At 45.6% G+C, this 15,747-nt stretch overlaps 2 protein-coding genes across 2 annotated transcripts in view; both read right to left on the reverse strand.

The window, feature by feature from the left end:
• Positions 1-461: 461 nt before the first annotated feature.
• On the reverse strand, positions 462-13,212 carry TAL2 (TAL bHLH transcription factor 2). The gene is made up of 2 exons (XM_047830992.1): positions 13,128-13,212; positions 462-870 (listed from the first exon to the last, which is right to left on the reverse strand). Exon 2 carries the CDS (start codon positions 858-860, stop codon positions 543-545), a length of 318 nt encoding a protein of 105 aa, XP_047686948.1. The 5' UTR covers positions 861-870; positions 13,128-13,212; the 3' UTR covers positions 462-542.
• The window catches only part of FKTN (fukutin), an 85,974-nt gene continuing 83,362 nt past the window's right edge, over positions 13,136-15,747 (reverse strand). Inside the window, exon 12 of the mRNA XM_047830991.1 lies at positions 13,136-13,237. Coding sequence (XP_047686947.1) covers positions 13,214-13,237 — 24 coding nt within the window. The 3' untranslated portion in view covers positions 13,136-13,213. The remainder of the gene's footprint in view (positions 13,238-15,747) is intronic.

Genomic DNA, 15,747 nt, shown 5'->3' on the forward strand with positions numbered 1-15,747 from the left:
TCCAGAGTTTCCCACAAGTCTCCAAGTTCGTTTCTGTGAGGGCGGTCTTCACATTCATCAACCTTATTTTGTTCACCCTCCATCAAACAGACTTCATTTCTCAAAACTAACTTTAAAATATGTTCTGAGGGAAGCATTTTTTATTCATCGGCCTGAGATCTGTTATGGAAAAACTTCTTCCTTGTAATTGAAAACATATTGAGTAAAACAGTGATTTTCCAACCTGTTTTTAACCGATGCTTTTCTTTTCCAAACATTATGCAGATCCTGGATAAATGAAATAGAGGCAGGCTGCTTCACCTGAAGTGTCCCACCAACCCCCCCCCCCCTGCCCCCGCCCTGGGGGTGACAGACTCCAAAGCCACATTCCTCATGGCCTCTTTTGGGCTCCCTGCAGCTAGCCCCAAGCTACCTCCTATGAGGCTTAAATTCATGCCTCCCAAATTTATTCATCAAGTTGACTCTGGAACATGCAAAAGGCGGTCACTCAGCCAGTGGCTTCTGAGCAAGTGCCCCGCTGGGTGATGACAGCCAGAGCCCCACTATGCAATGTGGTGGCTTGGGTCAAGTGAAGGAACCTGGTAGTCACCGAGCAGAGTCCTGTCCGGCAGGTGGGATCCTTGGGGAAAGAGTCCCAGAATGTTTCCCTGAGCGGTCACTCCCGTTTGCTGCAGGGTTTGCTCCCCCAAGACCTTGACCAAGAAGTTGATATACCTCATTGCCAGGCGAAGGGTTTCATTTTTGCTCAGCTTTTTGTCCGGAGGGTGAGTGGGAATGAGCTTCCTCAGCTTGGCAAAGGCGCTGTTGACATTCTGCTGTCTCCACCGCTCCCTGCTATTTGTGAAGATCTTCCTGGTCATGTTCGAGTTCCTGAGACAGGAAAGAGAAAGGGACCTAAGGGCCAATACCTGATAAGAGGGCTATTGGGCATCACATGTCCTGCCAAGAATTTGGGATGTCAGTTCTTCTTTTTTTAAAAAATTTTTTTTTAACGTTTTTATTTATTTTTGGGACAGAGAGAGACAGAGCATGAACGGGGGAGGGGCAGAGAGAGAGGGAGACACAGAATCAGAAACAGGCTCCAGGCTCCGAGCCATCAGCCCAGAGCCCGACACGGGGCTCGAACTCCCGGACCGCGAGATCGTGACCTGGCTGAAGTCGGAAGCTTAACCGACTGCGCCACCCAGGCGCCCCTGGATGTCAGTTCTTCTTGACCCGGGTTTTAGGAAATTCACTTCCTCATTTTTAGGTTTTTCTGAGTCTTCCTTTGGGTAAGGGAAGAAAATGTGGCAGAAGAAAGGACAGGGTAAGAACAATACCTTTCAGCCTTTTTCTCCCTAGCTGTTTCAAAGCCCCCTGTTACAAGGTCGTTTTACCCCAGAACCCTCACTACTGCTTTTATAACCAACTCTTCCTAATTGTCCAGAACCAGGCACAGTATAGGTTTAAGTACTTGTGCAAATAAAATCTATATTTAGCCAACAGGGAGTCAAATATGGATTCTCAAAAAGTAAAAGCCGTGATTCTAGATTCCACTAATAAGATAATTGTGGGAATGGAGATGATAGCACAGCTCTCCTCTTAGCTGGCAGACCTCACCTGGAGGGTTGGACCTCACTGTGCAAAAGCTAAAATATCCAGACTGGACCACATTTAGGGGAGTATGAACAGAGTGGTGAAGAGTCTTCAGACCCTCTTTTATGAAAAACACAGCGGGGATATTCTGCATGACAAGAAGAAAGGACAAAGAGAAAGTGAGGGTGACGATTTACCATGGATGCCGTAGAAGATGTTCGGGCCTCCACGAGCCGGCACTCAGGTGACATTTCCAACTCCAGGACAGTTGATTATCACCATCTACTTCCAAATCTTACTTTGCCATTTTTAACTCTTAGAGGCATGGTCCCCTTTTTGCAGACAGCTTGGATTAACATGTGTGAATGGGAACACGGATGGCGCATCAACGAACAAACCTCTCCGTGATCTTGGCATGTGGCGGACTTTGAACACCACTGCTCTACTCTCCAAGTAGGAACACCCTCATCCCTATCTAAACTCTGCATGATAAAGAAGCAGAACGCTCCCAGATCCCTGCAATCCTGGGGGAAGGTAGAGCAGGAGTTTAGCACAGGGGAAGAGCCACCCTTCCCTTCAGAGCGTGTGTGTTCTCATCACAGCACCAAACACCAACCAGCTGTGAGGCACTGCCTAAGTCACTTCACCAACCTGAGCCTCAGTTCCTTAGCTATCTACAATGGGTATAATTATACCATCCTCTCCTCATAGCTTGCTGTAAGGATTGAGGGGAATGTTGCATGTGACAGCATTCTGTGAACTATAAACTAAGGGAAACAAGAGCAAACAGAGCATTTGTTTTGTGCCAGGCACTCACGCTACATACATACGCAAGCAGTGTTGGTTGTAGTGACAGTACTATAGACACTGCTGGGATTGGCTGAGGGAGGCCAACATGTCCCAGGTGTCATTTCACTACACGTGTGCTGGCACGTCTGCCCTTCTGTAGGGACCAAATGATGGTCTCAGTTTATTAGAACAAGCCACGCTGTTACCATCGAGCCCTGACTCTATAGGGGTCAGTCGCCAATGGAAGCATCTGCATGGTGGTTAGAAACATAGGCTTTGGAGCCAGAACCCCGGTTTGGCTTTAGGTTCTGCTCCTAGCTGTGTGACCCTGAGCAATCTACTTCAACTCTCTGTCCATCAAATGCCTCATAAGTAAAGGGTGACTCCAGGTACTACCCGTGAGGACAAATAAAATGATCCACGTAAACCACTTTAGCAAAATGGCACACAGGAAGTGCTCAATAAATGTTAAGTGATTACAGTTATTATCTCGACAAATAAAACAGGGGAAGGTAAATGTTCATTGTAATTTAGCGATTTTTTTTCCTAATAAAGAAGCTACAGTGTAATAGAAAAGGTCTGAGCCTGATTTACGTATTTGTTTGTTGTGCTCTGTAAGAGTATATGGACATACAGGTGTGTGTGTGGATGTAGAACATAATACTTAGAAGGATTCAGGCCAAACTGTTGACATGGTTCCTTGGGGGAGGGCAGGGGGTTGGGGGAAGACAGAAAAAGGAGATGAGTGGGGCGCATGAGTAGCTCAGTTGGTTAAGTGTCCAACTCTTAATTTCAGCTCAGGTCATGATCTCACAGTTGTTGAGTTCAATCCCCATATCCAGCCCTGCGTAGAGCCCCGAGTCTGGCTCTGCACTGAGCGTAGAGCCTGCTTGGGAGTCTCTCTCCCTCTCCCTCTGCACTTCCCTCCCTCCCCCGCTACCCCCTCCCCCATCTCAAAATAAATAAATAAACTTTAGAAAAAAAAAGATAGAAAAAGGAGATGGGTGTGTATTATTTGATGCAGTTGGGTAACATTTTACATTTTTATAATAAGAAAAGATTCATATATTATTTGCTTCATAATAGGAAAAAACTAAGAAAGCTTATGGGCTTTAATGTAGAAAGACCTGGCTTTAAATCTCAGCTCTCCATTTCTTAGATATATGAGTCTGTGAAAATCAGTTAACTTCTTTAACTGATTTCTTCTCTGGAAAATGGAAATAAAGCCATCATCAGGGTTCTTGTGAGGATTAAATAATACATTATGTGATGCATACGAATACATAAATGAGACAGTATGTGCCTGCTACATAGGTGCCTAATAAATACAAGGATTCTCTTCCCTATGCAGATGGGAAGTGTCACTACTCCAAAGAATAGCATTTTTCAATTACCTGCATGCTCCCAGGACATTTCCCCAACCCTGTTTTTGTTGCCTTTCCTGTTTCTGCCTAGGTTGGAGACAGATTGCTGTGCTGAGAACCAGTGGTAAGGGGAAGCATGGCGGCCCAAGCTGACTGGCTGACTTCAGGCTCCCTCCAGCAGCCACTCAGGTCTACTTCCTTTCTCTGTGGAGACACTCTTAGTAGGACCCATGATCCAATTACAATCATATGCGCTCCGAGCTTAGGTATCAACACTTATTGACCCCATGTGCCGGACGCTTTGCTGGCTGCTGGATACCGAGGAAACCAATGCCTTGTGAATGGAGAGAGAAGCACAGGGGCTGTAGGGGCAGAGAAACAGCACCTACCCCAGGCATTCCAGGGGGATTCCCGACCGACCAAGGGGGTGCACAAGGTGATACCGAAGGCCTCTTTCTGCTCTGAAATGCCACAATGACCTGCCTATTGCTTTTTATTATCTAACTTACCTCATTTCTAAATAACCTAGTCTTTCACCTACAATGAAAATAGGAGTGTTGTCAGAACTGTAACCAACTAAAACTGAAATATGACAGTCTGAGCTTAAATCACGGGATTTTAAGATAGAAAACTATCCAGTTTTGCTCACACCGAGGCCGGCTGCTCTGCAGCCAGGACTGTGGGAGCAAAGTTACTTTCAAGCTTCTCTTGTCAAAAGAGGGTTTAGCTCACTCACTAAGTCAACTCTAGTCCCTTGGGGGAGCGGGGGTGGGAGTGGGGGGGCAGGGGCCATCTTTTTCAAGCTGGGAAGAAAAAGATTAGGCAGGATAAACTAACTGGTGTTCTCTTCTAAGAGGGCTCAATCCTATTGTGCTAGAAGCAGACAGAGGAAATAAGGAGAGGAAAAGATAGGCTTCACAAATGTAGCCTGCCCTCCTGGAAGGCGCTTAATAATTCCTTGTTGATTTATCCTCAAGGGTGTTACTCTTCTCCACAGGGGGAAATTGAAATCAGCGATTTAACAAGCTGGAAAAATTCAAAGCAGCGGTCACTGGAAAATTACTAAAGTACTTATTAAATCAAAGGAAAATTGCATTTAGTGTTTTCCCAGTTGTAAGGACTGATTACTGCTAAGCTTGATTTCAGAATAATTTAAGAGCTTGAAAAATACACCAGATGCCACAGAAGCAGAAGACATCTGATAGATGTCAAAACAGAGGTAAAGCATGTTGTCCCAAGGTCACGCAGGGAATCAGTGGCACAGCCTGTGTCCCATGCCTCTGTATTTATGCATCTTGTCACCACTGACTCCTGATGCATCAGGGTCCATAACCTTTTTTGTGCCATGGACTCTTTTGGCAGTCTGGGGAAGTCTAGGGAAGGACTCTACCCCAGAACAATAATTTTAAATACATAAGATAAAAAGCTTTTGGTTCCCTTCTCAAAATAATTATTTTAAATGCATGAATTGAAATACATGGACACATAAAAATGACCAATTATAATTAATACTTATTAAAATAATTTAAAAATGCAACGCAATAATAATGCACTTTCTTTTTTTAAACACATTAAATGATTTACTACCATAATTTCTACACGGTGATACGTAAACGATTTTTTCAAAAGATCTGCAACATCTGTGAGATGAAGGGATTTATGATTTTTGTTGGTGACGTTGTCACCAGTACTAATTTTTATCACCCATAAGTAAAGGAAATGCAAAATTTAGATTAAAGGTGACTGGAAATAAAGATGTAATTTTTTTCCCCGTCCAGATATATAGAACCCTGATTTCTATTCATATATCTCTGGGTGAGTGGGTGTCATGAACCTGGGGTTAAAAATGCCCGGGCAGGAGAAGTGTGATGGTAAATATAACAGGAACATAGGTGGGCACAAACTTCTATTATGGTGCCACCACTGAAGGTCACAGGTTACCAGGGAAAAGAATGATAATTATGCCCCCGCAGGAAGTGACCTATGCCCCCAATAGGGGTTGCTGCTTTTTTTGTGTGCCAATGGTGCTCTGGACACAGAGCACCCCTGCCACAGGAAGGGGTGCAGCAAGCAGCAAAGGGTCACAGCTAACATTCCTGCGGTGGCCTGTCCCAGACATTCAGACTCATATGGCTCTTTGTTCATAAGACTTTAAATTTCTCTTCCTGTCATTTGGTTTCTTCATTCATCTTTTTCTTGAAAACAAGTGAAAATAGTCTCCAGAAAGAGAGAGATGAAAGGTAGTTTATAGAGTTGGGTTAGGGTAAGGTACCTAACCTCCAACACTGGATATGGTTTTGCCTTTTGAAATTATTATAGAAGTAACACATGCTCATCCAAGAAAAAAAAACGAAAACGAAAACGAAGAGGTACACAAGTGCATACGGTAAACAAATACAAGGCTCTCTATCTATCTATTGAATTTTTTCTCCCAGCAGTAGCCAGTTTGGTGTGTGTATAAATGATATATATCCTTTATATACCAAGCATATGTCGTTTAAAAATCAGAACACACGCTATTATGCAAGTTACTTTTCTCATTAGATAACCCCAAATGTTGATGTCTAAATACATACATTTACCATGAATCACAGTCTTTGGGTGGGCACCCCGCGCTCTGGGAGAGTTCCACCCGCGCCTCACTGCCCCATGCACCTGCATCCCCTGCCCACCCCGCCCGACCTGCTGCCCTCGCCCACTTCACTTCCCGGCTTTCCCCCTTTTTCTCTTCTTAACCTTCGCTCCCCCTGGCCTGCGGAGCCCGGCCGGCCGTGTGAACAAGGCGTCCCGGAAAGCATCTGGTGCTCAAGTTTCACACCTGCCAGGTTCGGGGGAGTAAGCTCACCGGTACGCAGAAGCTACCCAAACGGCCCCAGGAGGTGCTCCGGGGTGTCTCCAGCATCCGTATCAAGGTGAAGCGGCCGGGCCAACACGCACTAGGGGACCGCTTTGCTCCCCCGGAGCCCCGCCACCACCCCTACCGCTCGGAAAGCCCCCAGGTCTCACTGAGTCGACTTGGTAGCCGCGGCCAAGTCGCCTCCACATCCCTGTCCTCCAGGGCGACCACGGCTCAGACCCGGCGCTGCGCGAGAGACCCGCTGACCCATGAGTCCGGCCCCGGCGGCACCCACGTACCGCAAGGATCGACGCACCTGCTCTCCAAGAGCCGGGAGACCGCGCCGTCGTTGTCGCGGTCGCTGGCCGTGTGCGCCCTCGCCTGGACGCCGCGCCTCCGCTGCTGCCTTTATAGGACCCGGGCCTTTGTCTCCAGGCCCCACGGGGCCCCCTCCTGCCCGGGTTTCCCGCCCGTCCCTCCCGGGTCCCCGCGCTCCCGCTTCCCAGGCCCACGATCCAGACCCGCTAGATCGGGTTTTCTGGGGGTGGGGGTCCGAAACCCGCGTTTTAACTAAGTATTCCAGGAGATGAGGACGCACTGCGAAGTACAGCAGTCACTGCACTGGGCAGACGCCTGGATTTATGCATCTCAGGTTCCACGGTGCCCAGCACAGAGCTCCGCTATTTCAGTGGCCTTCTAACCGGTCTTCTGTTTCTACGCTTTCTCTTTCCATCTACTATCCAACATCACTCAGAATGATCCTATGAAAACTCTTAGGTGGCTCTCCATTTCACTCAGAACTAACCTGAAGTCTTCACAATGGCCCCTAGGATACCCTTTACCTGACCTGTCTGTCCCTTCTCTCCCTGTGGCTTAGTCAACTGTAATCCCTCTGACCTTTGTTGTTTCAGGAACACACCAAACACCCTCCTGCCTCAGGACCTTTGCATTGTTTTCTCTGCCAGAAACACTCTGCCTCCAAGTTATCCACATAGTTCCCCCTCACACATACCTCCTTTCATTCACTCGACAGTTGTCACTGAGCACCTACTAAGGTCCGGCACCTGTTCAGGTGCAGGGAGACAACCTCAAACAAAACAGACACAAATCCCTGTCCTCAAGGAACTGACATTCTTCAGGTCTTTGGTCACATGTCACCTTCTCCTGAAGATCCTCTGGGCCCAATATCTAAAATTGCACCTTCTCACACACAGGGACTCTTCACCCTCCTGCCCCATTTATTCTCCTCTTTAGTGCTCATCTCCATTTAGTAATGCTTTATTTATTTATTCTGTCTCCTCCCAACCCCAGTGAATAGGCTTTCACCAAACATCGGTTGATTAATGAATGGGTAAGTAATGAATTTATACACATCACATTCTCTGAAGGACCCAGCATAGGATTTGGTACAATAAATTCACAGTGCAATTCAGCTTAGTGGATAAGAGTAAATGACTTTGGAGTTGTATTACTCAGATTGAAATCCCTGGTCCACCCCACTTACGTGACCTTGGCAAATTGTATTATTTCTCCCTGCCTCAGTTTCCTTATCTGTGAAATATGGTCAGTGATAGGATTGTGAGGGCAACTACTGGCTCCCTTTCCTAGGAGAGAATTATATAGCCCCACCCACTGCCATGTGACTGGCAGTGCTTCCCTGTAGGTGGTGGGAGAGGACTGCATGTCCAGGCTTGGCCACGTGATTTGCATGGGCCAATGGAATGTGAGCAGACCTGACAGCCACGGTGATGGAATGGGAGCTTTTTTTTTTTTTTTTGAAATTTTTGTCAAATTGGTTTCCATAGACACCCAGTGCTCATCCCAAAAGGTGCCCTCCTCAATACCCATCACCCACCCACCCCTCCCTCCCACTCCCCATCTACCCTCAGTTTGTGGAATGGGAGCTTTAAGAGCCATTCCTGGTTGGGCTCAGTCATGAGAAGGTTATGTTTGGGGTTGCTCTTTCAGCCTGGAAGCCATGGAGCAAACCCATAACCAACCACAACAGCCCCCATGTAACATGAGTGAAGAGTAAATCTTTGCTGTTGTAAGCCACTGAGAATTTGTGGTTGTTTGTCCCCCTCCTTAAAAAAAAAAATCAGTTATTATTATAAATTTAAAAATCTGTTGCATGAATTGCTAGTTTCTCAGGAGGCAACAAGGTAAAGAAAACTCTACATCTGGCTTCAAGGGGTTCACAGCCCTTGGGAGGGAGAGGCATGACAAAAATGACTAAATACAAGACATTCCTGAGTGCCAGAGGGTGCGAACTTGGAGCTGGGAGGCAAAAGATTCTAGCTGGAGGATCAGAGACAGCTTGTGGGAGGGATGGCATCTAAACCAGCCCTGAGGCATAGGCTGCCTCTGACATTTGTGGGATCCAGGACAAGGGTACAGATGGAGACTCCTGACTCATTTTTTTTCCCACTGCCCAGCTCTGTCCTGCTATGTGAAGGGCCTTGTGTATATGATGTGGATTCCCAGTGCACACGGACCCAAGAAAGAGCCCTGTGCAGGCTCTGAAATGGGCTCAGGGCCATTTGAGCAGAAATCCAGGGGTCCTGAATACCCAGAGTGTGATCTAGAATGTGGGAAATGGAGGTGCCTCCTTAGCACAGCAGGCAGTGCGTCAGTCTCACAGAATGTGGGAAATGGGCACCAGATGGGGACTGGAGGGCCAGTAGAGGGCCATCTAAAGCACAGACCCAAGGCAGGGGTCCCAGTTGCTTGGCTGGAAAGGTGGGAAAAGCTATAGGAATTACACAGTAGGAGTGGTGGACAGGACAGTCCCTGTGATGCCAACTGGGAGCGATATGTTTAGATTTACAGGTTACAAAGCTCATGCTGGTGGCAGCACAAAGGGTGCATTGGAGGGTGAGTTGGGGAGAATTAATTGGTCAATTTGTGCACAAAAAGCACCTCTAAAAACACAACCTAATATTTCCAACAAACATTCCCAATTTGTCTTCTTTCTGACCTTCTGTCTTATGTACGTGGAAGGGGAATTGAGGCCTCCCAGGGCCCGTGCTTTTCTGCCACGCCTTGTTAGGTCACAATTCTCATAGACCACATGTTGTATTTTAAAGCATGAACCTACATTACCTTTCCTCTTAGCCAAAAACCTGTGAGGTAATGTATTTGCTTAATGGCGTGTTCTGTGGTTGTAAAAAAAAGAATTGTGGCAACTGGGTAGCATGATCAGAAATGTGTGATACAAAATGAAACAATCAGCTATAGAGTGGGATCTGTGTACAACTGGACAAGGGCTGACAGAAAGGCGAAGATTACAGAGAAAGGGGCATAGCTGTGCTGGCACATGGGGACCAGGGTTGACATCTGTTCTCTTCTCCAAAATGTCTTACATGTTATTGTTGCTTTTAACATTTTTAAAACTGGAAAACAATTTTGGTGCACCGTTCCACTTAGCGGTGATTCTTCAGATGATGGGCCCTCTCCCATTCCAGTCTCCCAATGTGGAAAGTTAGGGGCTAGGTCCTGGTCCCCCAGGGGAAGGGGTTGGAGGAGAAATTTGCATAATCCGATTATTGAAGGATTAAGTTTGGGCAGCTAAACGTCTCTGTGTGCTCAAGCTAAAACCCTTACTATTCATGGCTCTCACTGCCCCCTGGAGAGACTGCACCTGCGGGCTCCTGGCGAGGGAAGGGCAGGTCGCTAGGAGAGCCTGGGCATTGTCAGGCTCTCTGCTTCTGCTGGCTTAATTGATCTGTCTGGATTAGCCTGTGAATACTGGACCTCTAGTCCTATATGCAGGGGGTGTCAGCTTCAGGAAAGACCAAACCTGGGGTTTTCAGAAGGGATTTCTGTCAGCCCAGGTTGTTGGGGGGCCAAGGTCATTTTGGCTGGAGGTCAAGCATCAGCTTTATCCAGTCTTAAACCTACTTTCCTCTCTCCTCATTCTTAGCTCCCTTCCCAATCCCCAATTCTGCATGTCTAGGCCCCAATCCAACCATCCATCTCTCCATTGATCCATCCACCTATCCACCCACCCATCCACCCATCCACCCATCCATGCATCCATGCATCCATCCATCCATCCATCCCTGCTTCCATCCACCTATTATGTATGCACCCATCAATTTACTCATCACATGAATTAGCTGGTTCTTCATAGTTAATGAAGTTAATAGAATGAAGTTAATAGAATTCACTAGTAAATCCCTTTAGGTGGGTTTTGTTCCTTCAAGTGTTGTATCTCTTAAATCAATTTTGGTACTTTGACATATAAACTTTGACATTTTCAAAATCATTAATAAAGTGTTATATATTCAATGATTTAAAAAAATATCTGTATTTGTGTTGCCTTTCTCATTCCTCATGTTATGTGCTCATGACTTCTTTCTCTACTTGATTAGCTTTGCAGAAGCTTATGCATTTTATTGTTCTTTTTGATAACTACCTCTGTGATACAATTAATGTCCACTCTATCTTTATTAAATCTGCTTTTCTCATTTGCTTACATTTATTTTGTTCTCTCTCCACCTCCCATTCTTAGATTGAGTGCTTATTTTATTAATTTTCAGGCTATGACTTTTCTTCTGATATACCTTTTGTGTCATCCTGTGTTTCCATTTATGCTATCGCTGTCACTAGTTTCTAACATCTGTTGTTTATTTTAATTTTTCTTTTTTAAAGAAAATCTTTAAAATTTTCTTTGTTGTTGTACTTTTGGTTAGCCATTTCCTATTAATTTTCAAATGTTATTGTGGTGTAGTCAAAGATATGCTCCATACATTTTTTGCTTTGGGATATTTATTGATAGCTTCTCTTTGGTAAAATAGATGATCAACTGTTACAAATAATCCATAAGCTGTAGAGGTATAGCTCTGTTTGGAAAATAAAATGTCTTTATACACATCCACTAAATCAGTCCTTTGCATTCTTCTGGGGAGTTTTGGTCTATTTTAATCTATTTGACAGGGTTATATGAAAATCTCCCTCTGCTATTTCATGTTTGTTCCTCCCTTTCGGTTTGTCCAGGAGTATTTGCTTTAGATCTTTATATTTTAAGATGCAGTGCATTTGACACATGAAGACTCATGAAGGTTTTATTGATTTAGAGAACTGTACCCCATATCGACGTGAAACGGCCCTCTTTGCCTTGCTTTTCGTCATGAATTTTATATTATTACATCCTACCCTGCATTCTCAAAATAAAACAGGTGCCCATTCTTTTACAGTGAATTTGTCACTGTGTGGGTGTGACTCTCGGCCACAGGTTTTATCTTTCCGTGAAACTTTATTTGGCAAATTGAAATTCCTTTGCCACCCTGTTAAAGGGGCACCCTCGCCATGATGAATTCTCCACGGCAAATCTCATTCTAGTTTACTTGCTTATTGGCTTGCCTGCTGTACACTAAGTGTCAAGAGGGCAAGGACTTAACTCTGTCACTCGCTAAACCCCACATGCTGTGTTCACTGCCCATGAAAGCTGCTTGATAAGACATTTGTTGAATGAATGCAAGACAGCATTCATTCAGACTCACTTCTCCAAAATATAAAGACACCTGCCTCCAGCCTCCCCTGCTTTCTGTCAGAAGACACATAGCTTGTTGCTGTGAAATGAATGCTTCCCAGGCCACGGGAGAGGTTTTGGTGGTTGTTTATTTTTTAAGAAGAGAAGAGTATTCTGGCTGCTGTATGCAGAGGGTGAGAAGAGATGTGGGGAGACTACCTAGCAGGCTGTGACAAGAGAGAGGGTTCTGGGTTGACCTGGGGGTAATACTGAACACCAGTTAGGGGAGCCAGACGCCAAATCGTCTACCCCATTATTTAGCACGAAGTACTAGGTGTCATGCAAGGTATTACACCCAATTTTTTTCATTTATTGTGAGAAATTATATATTTTGATTATAAAGTTACATAATGAGTTATCATCCTTGACAAAACAAAATATTGCTCCCAAAGAAGTTAAATATGAAAAAGTATGCCCAAAGAAGCAAGACTTCCCATGCAGCTGTTTTACTAGTGGTTCTCAGACAAACATCACTCCAGAGCCAGCAGAGGCTGTAAATTCTCATGGATGTTAATGTCACTGCATTCACAGGACCCATAGAGTCACTTAGAGGTTAGCTTATCTCCTCTGAGGCTTTTCCTGCCTCCTCTCCTCTAACCTCCTCCAAATGAAAAAGGAATAAAGCAAGTGGCTACAGAGAAAGCCAGGGCATCTGGAAGGAGAAATAAGCTGACACGGCCCACATCTCTACTGGAGCACTGGGAAGGATGCTGGATGGGTGAGAACTTTGGTCTTCTCTCACAAGGAAAGAGAGATCTGGCTGCTTTATCGTCATTTCTGGACTCTCCTGAGTCATTCCCTAGTCATGACAGAAAAGGAAAGATGCTAGAATCTGCAGACCAGAATCTCGGATGTATACTGGCTTTGTGGCCCTGGACATACTCACAGACAGGAACAATAAAGGAAAAAATTGATTTAGGAGGGAAAAAACCCTCTTACATTGGGTTTTTTTTTTCCCCCTGCAGCATACAGCGACTTTAGCTGACCAAGGAAGGAAACAATATTACTCTGTAAACAAAGTTATCCTTACTTGGAAGGTGGCCACAGCCTGCCTCGTTGAGTTAGCAGACATCCTGCATTGAAGAAGCATCAAACATTGAATCTCAGGGATGGTCCTCAACTGGATCCAAATGTGAAGCCCTGTTTGAATAAAGAAGGAGAGGGGGTGTTGAATGATCCATCCACAATCAGATTTGCAAAGTTTCCTGCACTCTTGTAACACTATCTTTTGGATGCCTTTTCTCATTTCCTCTGTTTTCTCTGTTTGCTGTCTAATCTCCTGTGTCTTGTCTGGGATAAGTACAACGATAAGATTACTCATCTGGATTGCAAGTAGAGGAATTTATTAATTGCTTTAGAGGCCCATACTGCTGTGTCACTTTCTCAATTAAACTGGCTACTTATTGAAGAAACAAAAACCTGAAATAATTGCAAAATAAATTTTTTTTCACCCTTCTGAGGCTATTTTCTAAACAAATAGGAATCACAAATACTCACCGATTTGCTGGGAATTAAGTGGGATATAGTACTAAGAAATACCAAGTGGGTAATAGCTAAGAGAAGGCCTTTGATCAGCTGCAGAGGCAGACTGACTGGTGTTTGAATCCTTGCTCTGACACTCGTTGCCAACCTGAGCAAGTTACTCAAAGTCTCCCAGCTTCAATTTTCTCAGCTACGAATTGGAAACATTCTCATGAAGCCGAGGCTTCATGGCTTACTGTGAAAATTCAGTGAGTGATTTGGAGTAAATGCTTCTTAAAAACAGTGATAACAGGCAACTAATAAAATCATAGTTGCTCAATAAATGTTTTCATTTTTATTACCAGGAAAAACTCTATTCTAAAACTAGATCGAGAGTCTGAACACATGCCTCTAATATCCTCCACGGGGCATTTTCCTGTTTTTCTTTCATTTGCCCAACCCAGCCATCCTGGCTCCCACCTCCCTCCTTCCAATTGCTTTGGGTCCTGTGCTGCTAAGAAGCATTCATTTCCTTCCACTATTTGAATCAAACAGAGCCCAGAGCTGGATGAAGGAGATATCAAGGAGGGGAAAGAAGAGTCTCTCTTCAGCGTCAGGATCCCTCTTAGAATTAATTTCCACTCTCCAGTTCCCCAGACCGAGGACCTCTTAGTAACACCCAGTACACACATGCACACACATATCTCCATCAGGACACCTGGTGTTGAGGCCTGTCCAGAGCAAATGTTGACCATTGCAGCAGAAAGCAGGGCACATAACTGCCTCAGGCAAGTGGGCTTTTCTTCCCATAGTGACAATTAGAGGGACGCGCAGCCCTGGGTGTGCCCAGCTGCTGACACTTTCAAGATCAGGCTGGCTTGGCCTTCACTCTGAGGGCTGGAGCAGAGAGTGCTAATTCCGGCCAACCCCAAGGACAGTGGGAAAGCAAGGGTGGGGGTGGGGGTGGGGGTGGGGGGAGCAGAACCAAGTACTGGAGAAAAGAAAGAGGTGGGGTGGGACTCTCCTTCTCCTCTTTATATTCTCTGGTCTTTGTATAAAAGACATGACTCATCAAATGGGTCCCCTAGATGAGGATTTGGACGCTCTGTGGGCAGCAGATAAGAGTGCAGCCTTCTCGCAGAAAGTAAATTCATTGAATACTCCCCATAAAGTCAATAATGCCAGGCTTATCAGCTGTCCTCATTCCTCACTCAGCCCCCTGGGGACCAGACTTGAAATAAAGGCCACAGCTCCAGGGGCTGGAGAGTGGAGGCGCAGGACTGGGCTGGGAAGGGGCCTCTGCCCCCCTGGGTCATATTTTAGGCAGGTGGGGGAAATCTGCCAGGCCTGAGCTGCCCAGAGTCCTCAGCTTCCCAGGCTGACAAATCCCGAACCAAACACATACACTGAGGGGATGAGGGATGCACCCCTCACCCTCAAATTGAGCAGATGTTTTCAGGAGGTTCCACTGGGGCTTCTTAGGACAATTAGAGGATGTTATTTTAAATGTAACCAATAAAAAACGTACAGAGGAAACCTTGATTTCTTGGCACAAACATACTTCTGCACTACCCAAGAGCACGTCTATCTTCCCTAGCTGGTGGAGATCTGGCTTCCTTGCAGGTTGCCTGAACTAAGGAGAGTAAAGTCAGTTGTTAGCACAAGTTGCCCAGTCATACAACTAGAACAGTTCCTCTTTCCACTTTGGAGACCAGAGTCTCCAGAGGCAGACAGACAACAGGGAAATGAGGACCAAGTTAAGACCTAGAATTTAACATCTCTCCTGGGCACATCTCCTTTCCTGACTTCTGCTTTCCCCAGTTCCCATAGCTAAGACTTGTCTCCACATGGAGAGTGCAACCGGTCCTGGTTTCCAGCTGAAGCAACAGGTGTAGAAATGGCTCCAGCCTCTTCCCCACTTCTCACACATTGCTGGATTGTGCTGCCTCAGGTCTAACACTGACCAGTGTGTCCTCACTCCTTTACCCCTTTCCAGAAATTGCTTTCAAATCTTCTCCAGAACCCAGGACCTCACTACCAACTCTCCTGCCCCAATTTATCTACACTTTTGTCTTGGCTCTCTAATTCCCTGAACCCTCTGGATAAGACCCTACATTGGTCCCATAATACTTCTTCTCTGTGGCCTGCAGCCCCATTTCCCAGACCAATACCAAGTGCCCCTCAGCCTC

This window comes from Prionailurus viverrinus, chromosome D4, assembly GCF_022837055.1.
Source record: "Prionailurus viverrinus isolate Anna chromosome D4, UM_Priviv_1.0, whole genome shotgun sequence".
Classification (NCBI taxonomy): Eukaryota; Metazoa; Chordata; class Mammalia; order Carnivora; family Felidae; genus Prionailurus; species Prionailurus viverrinus.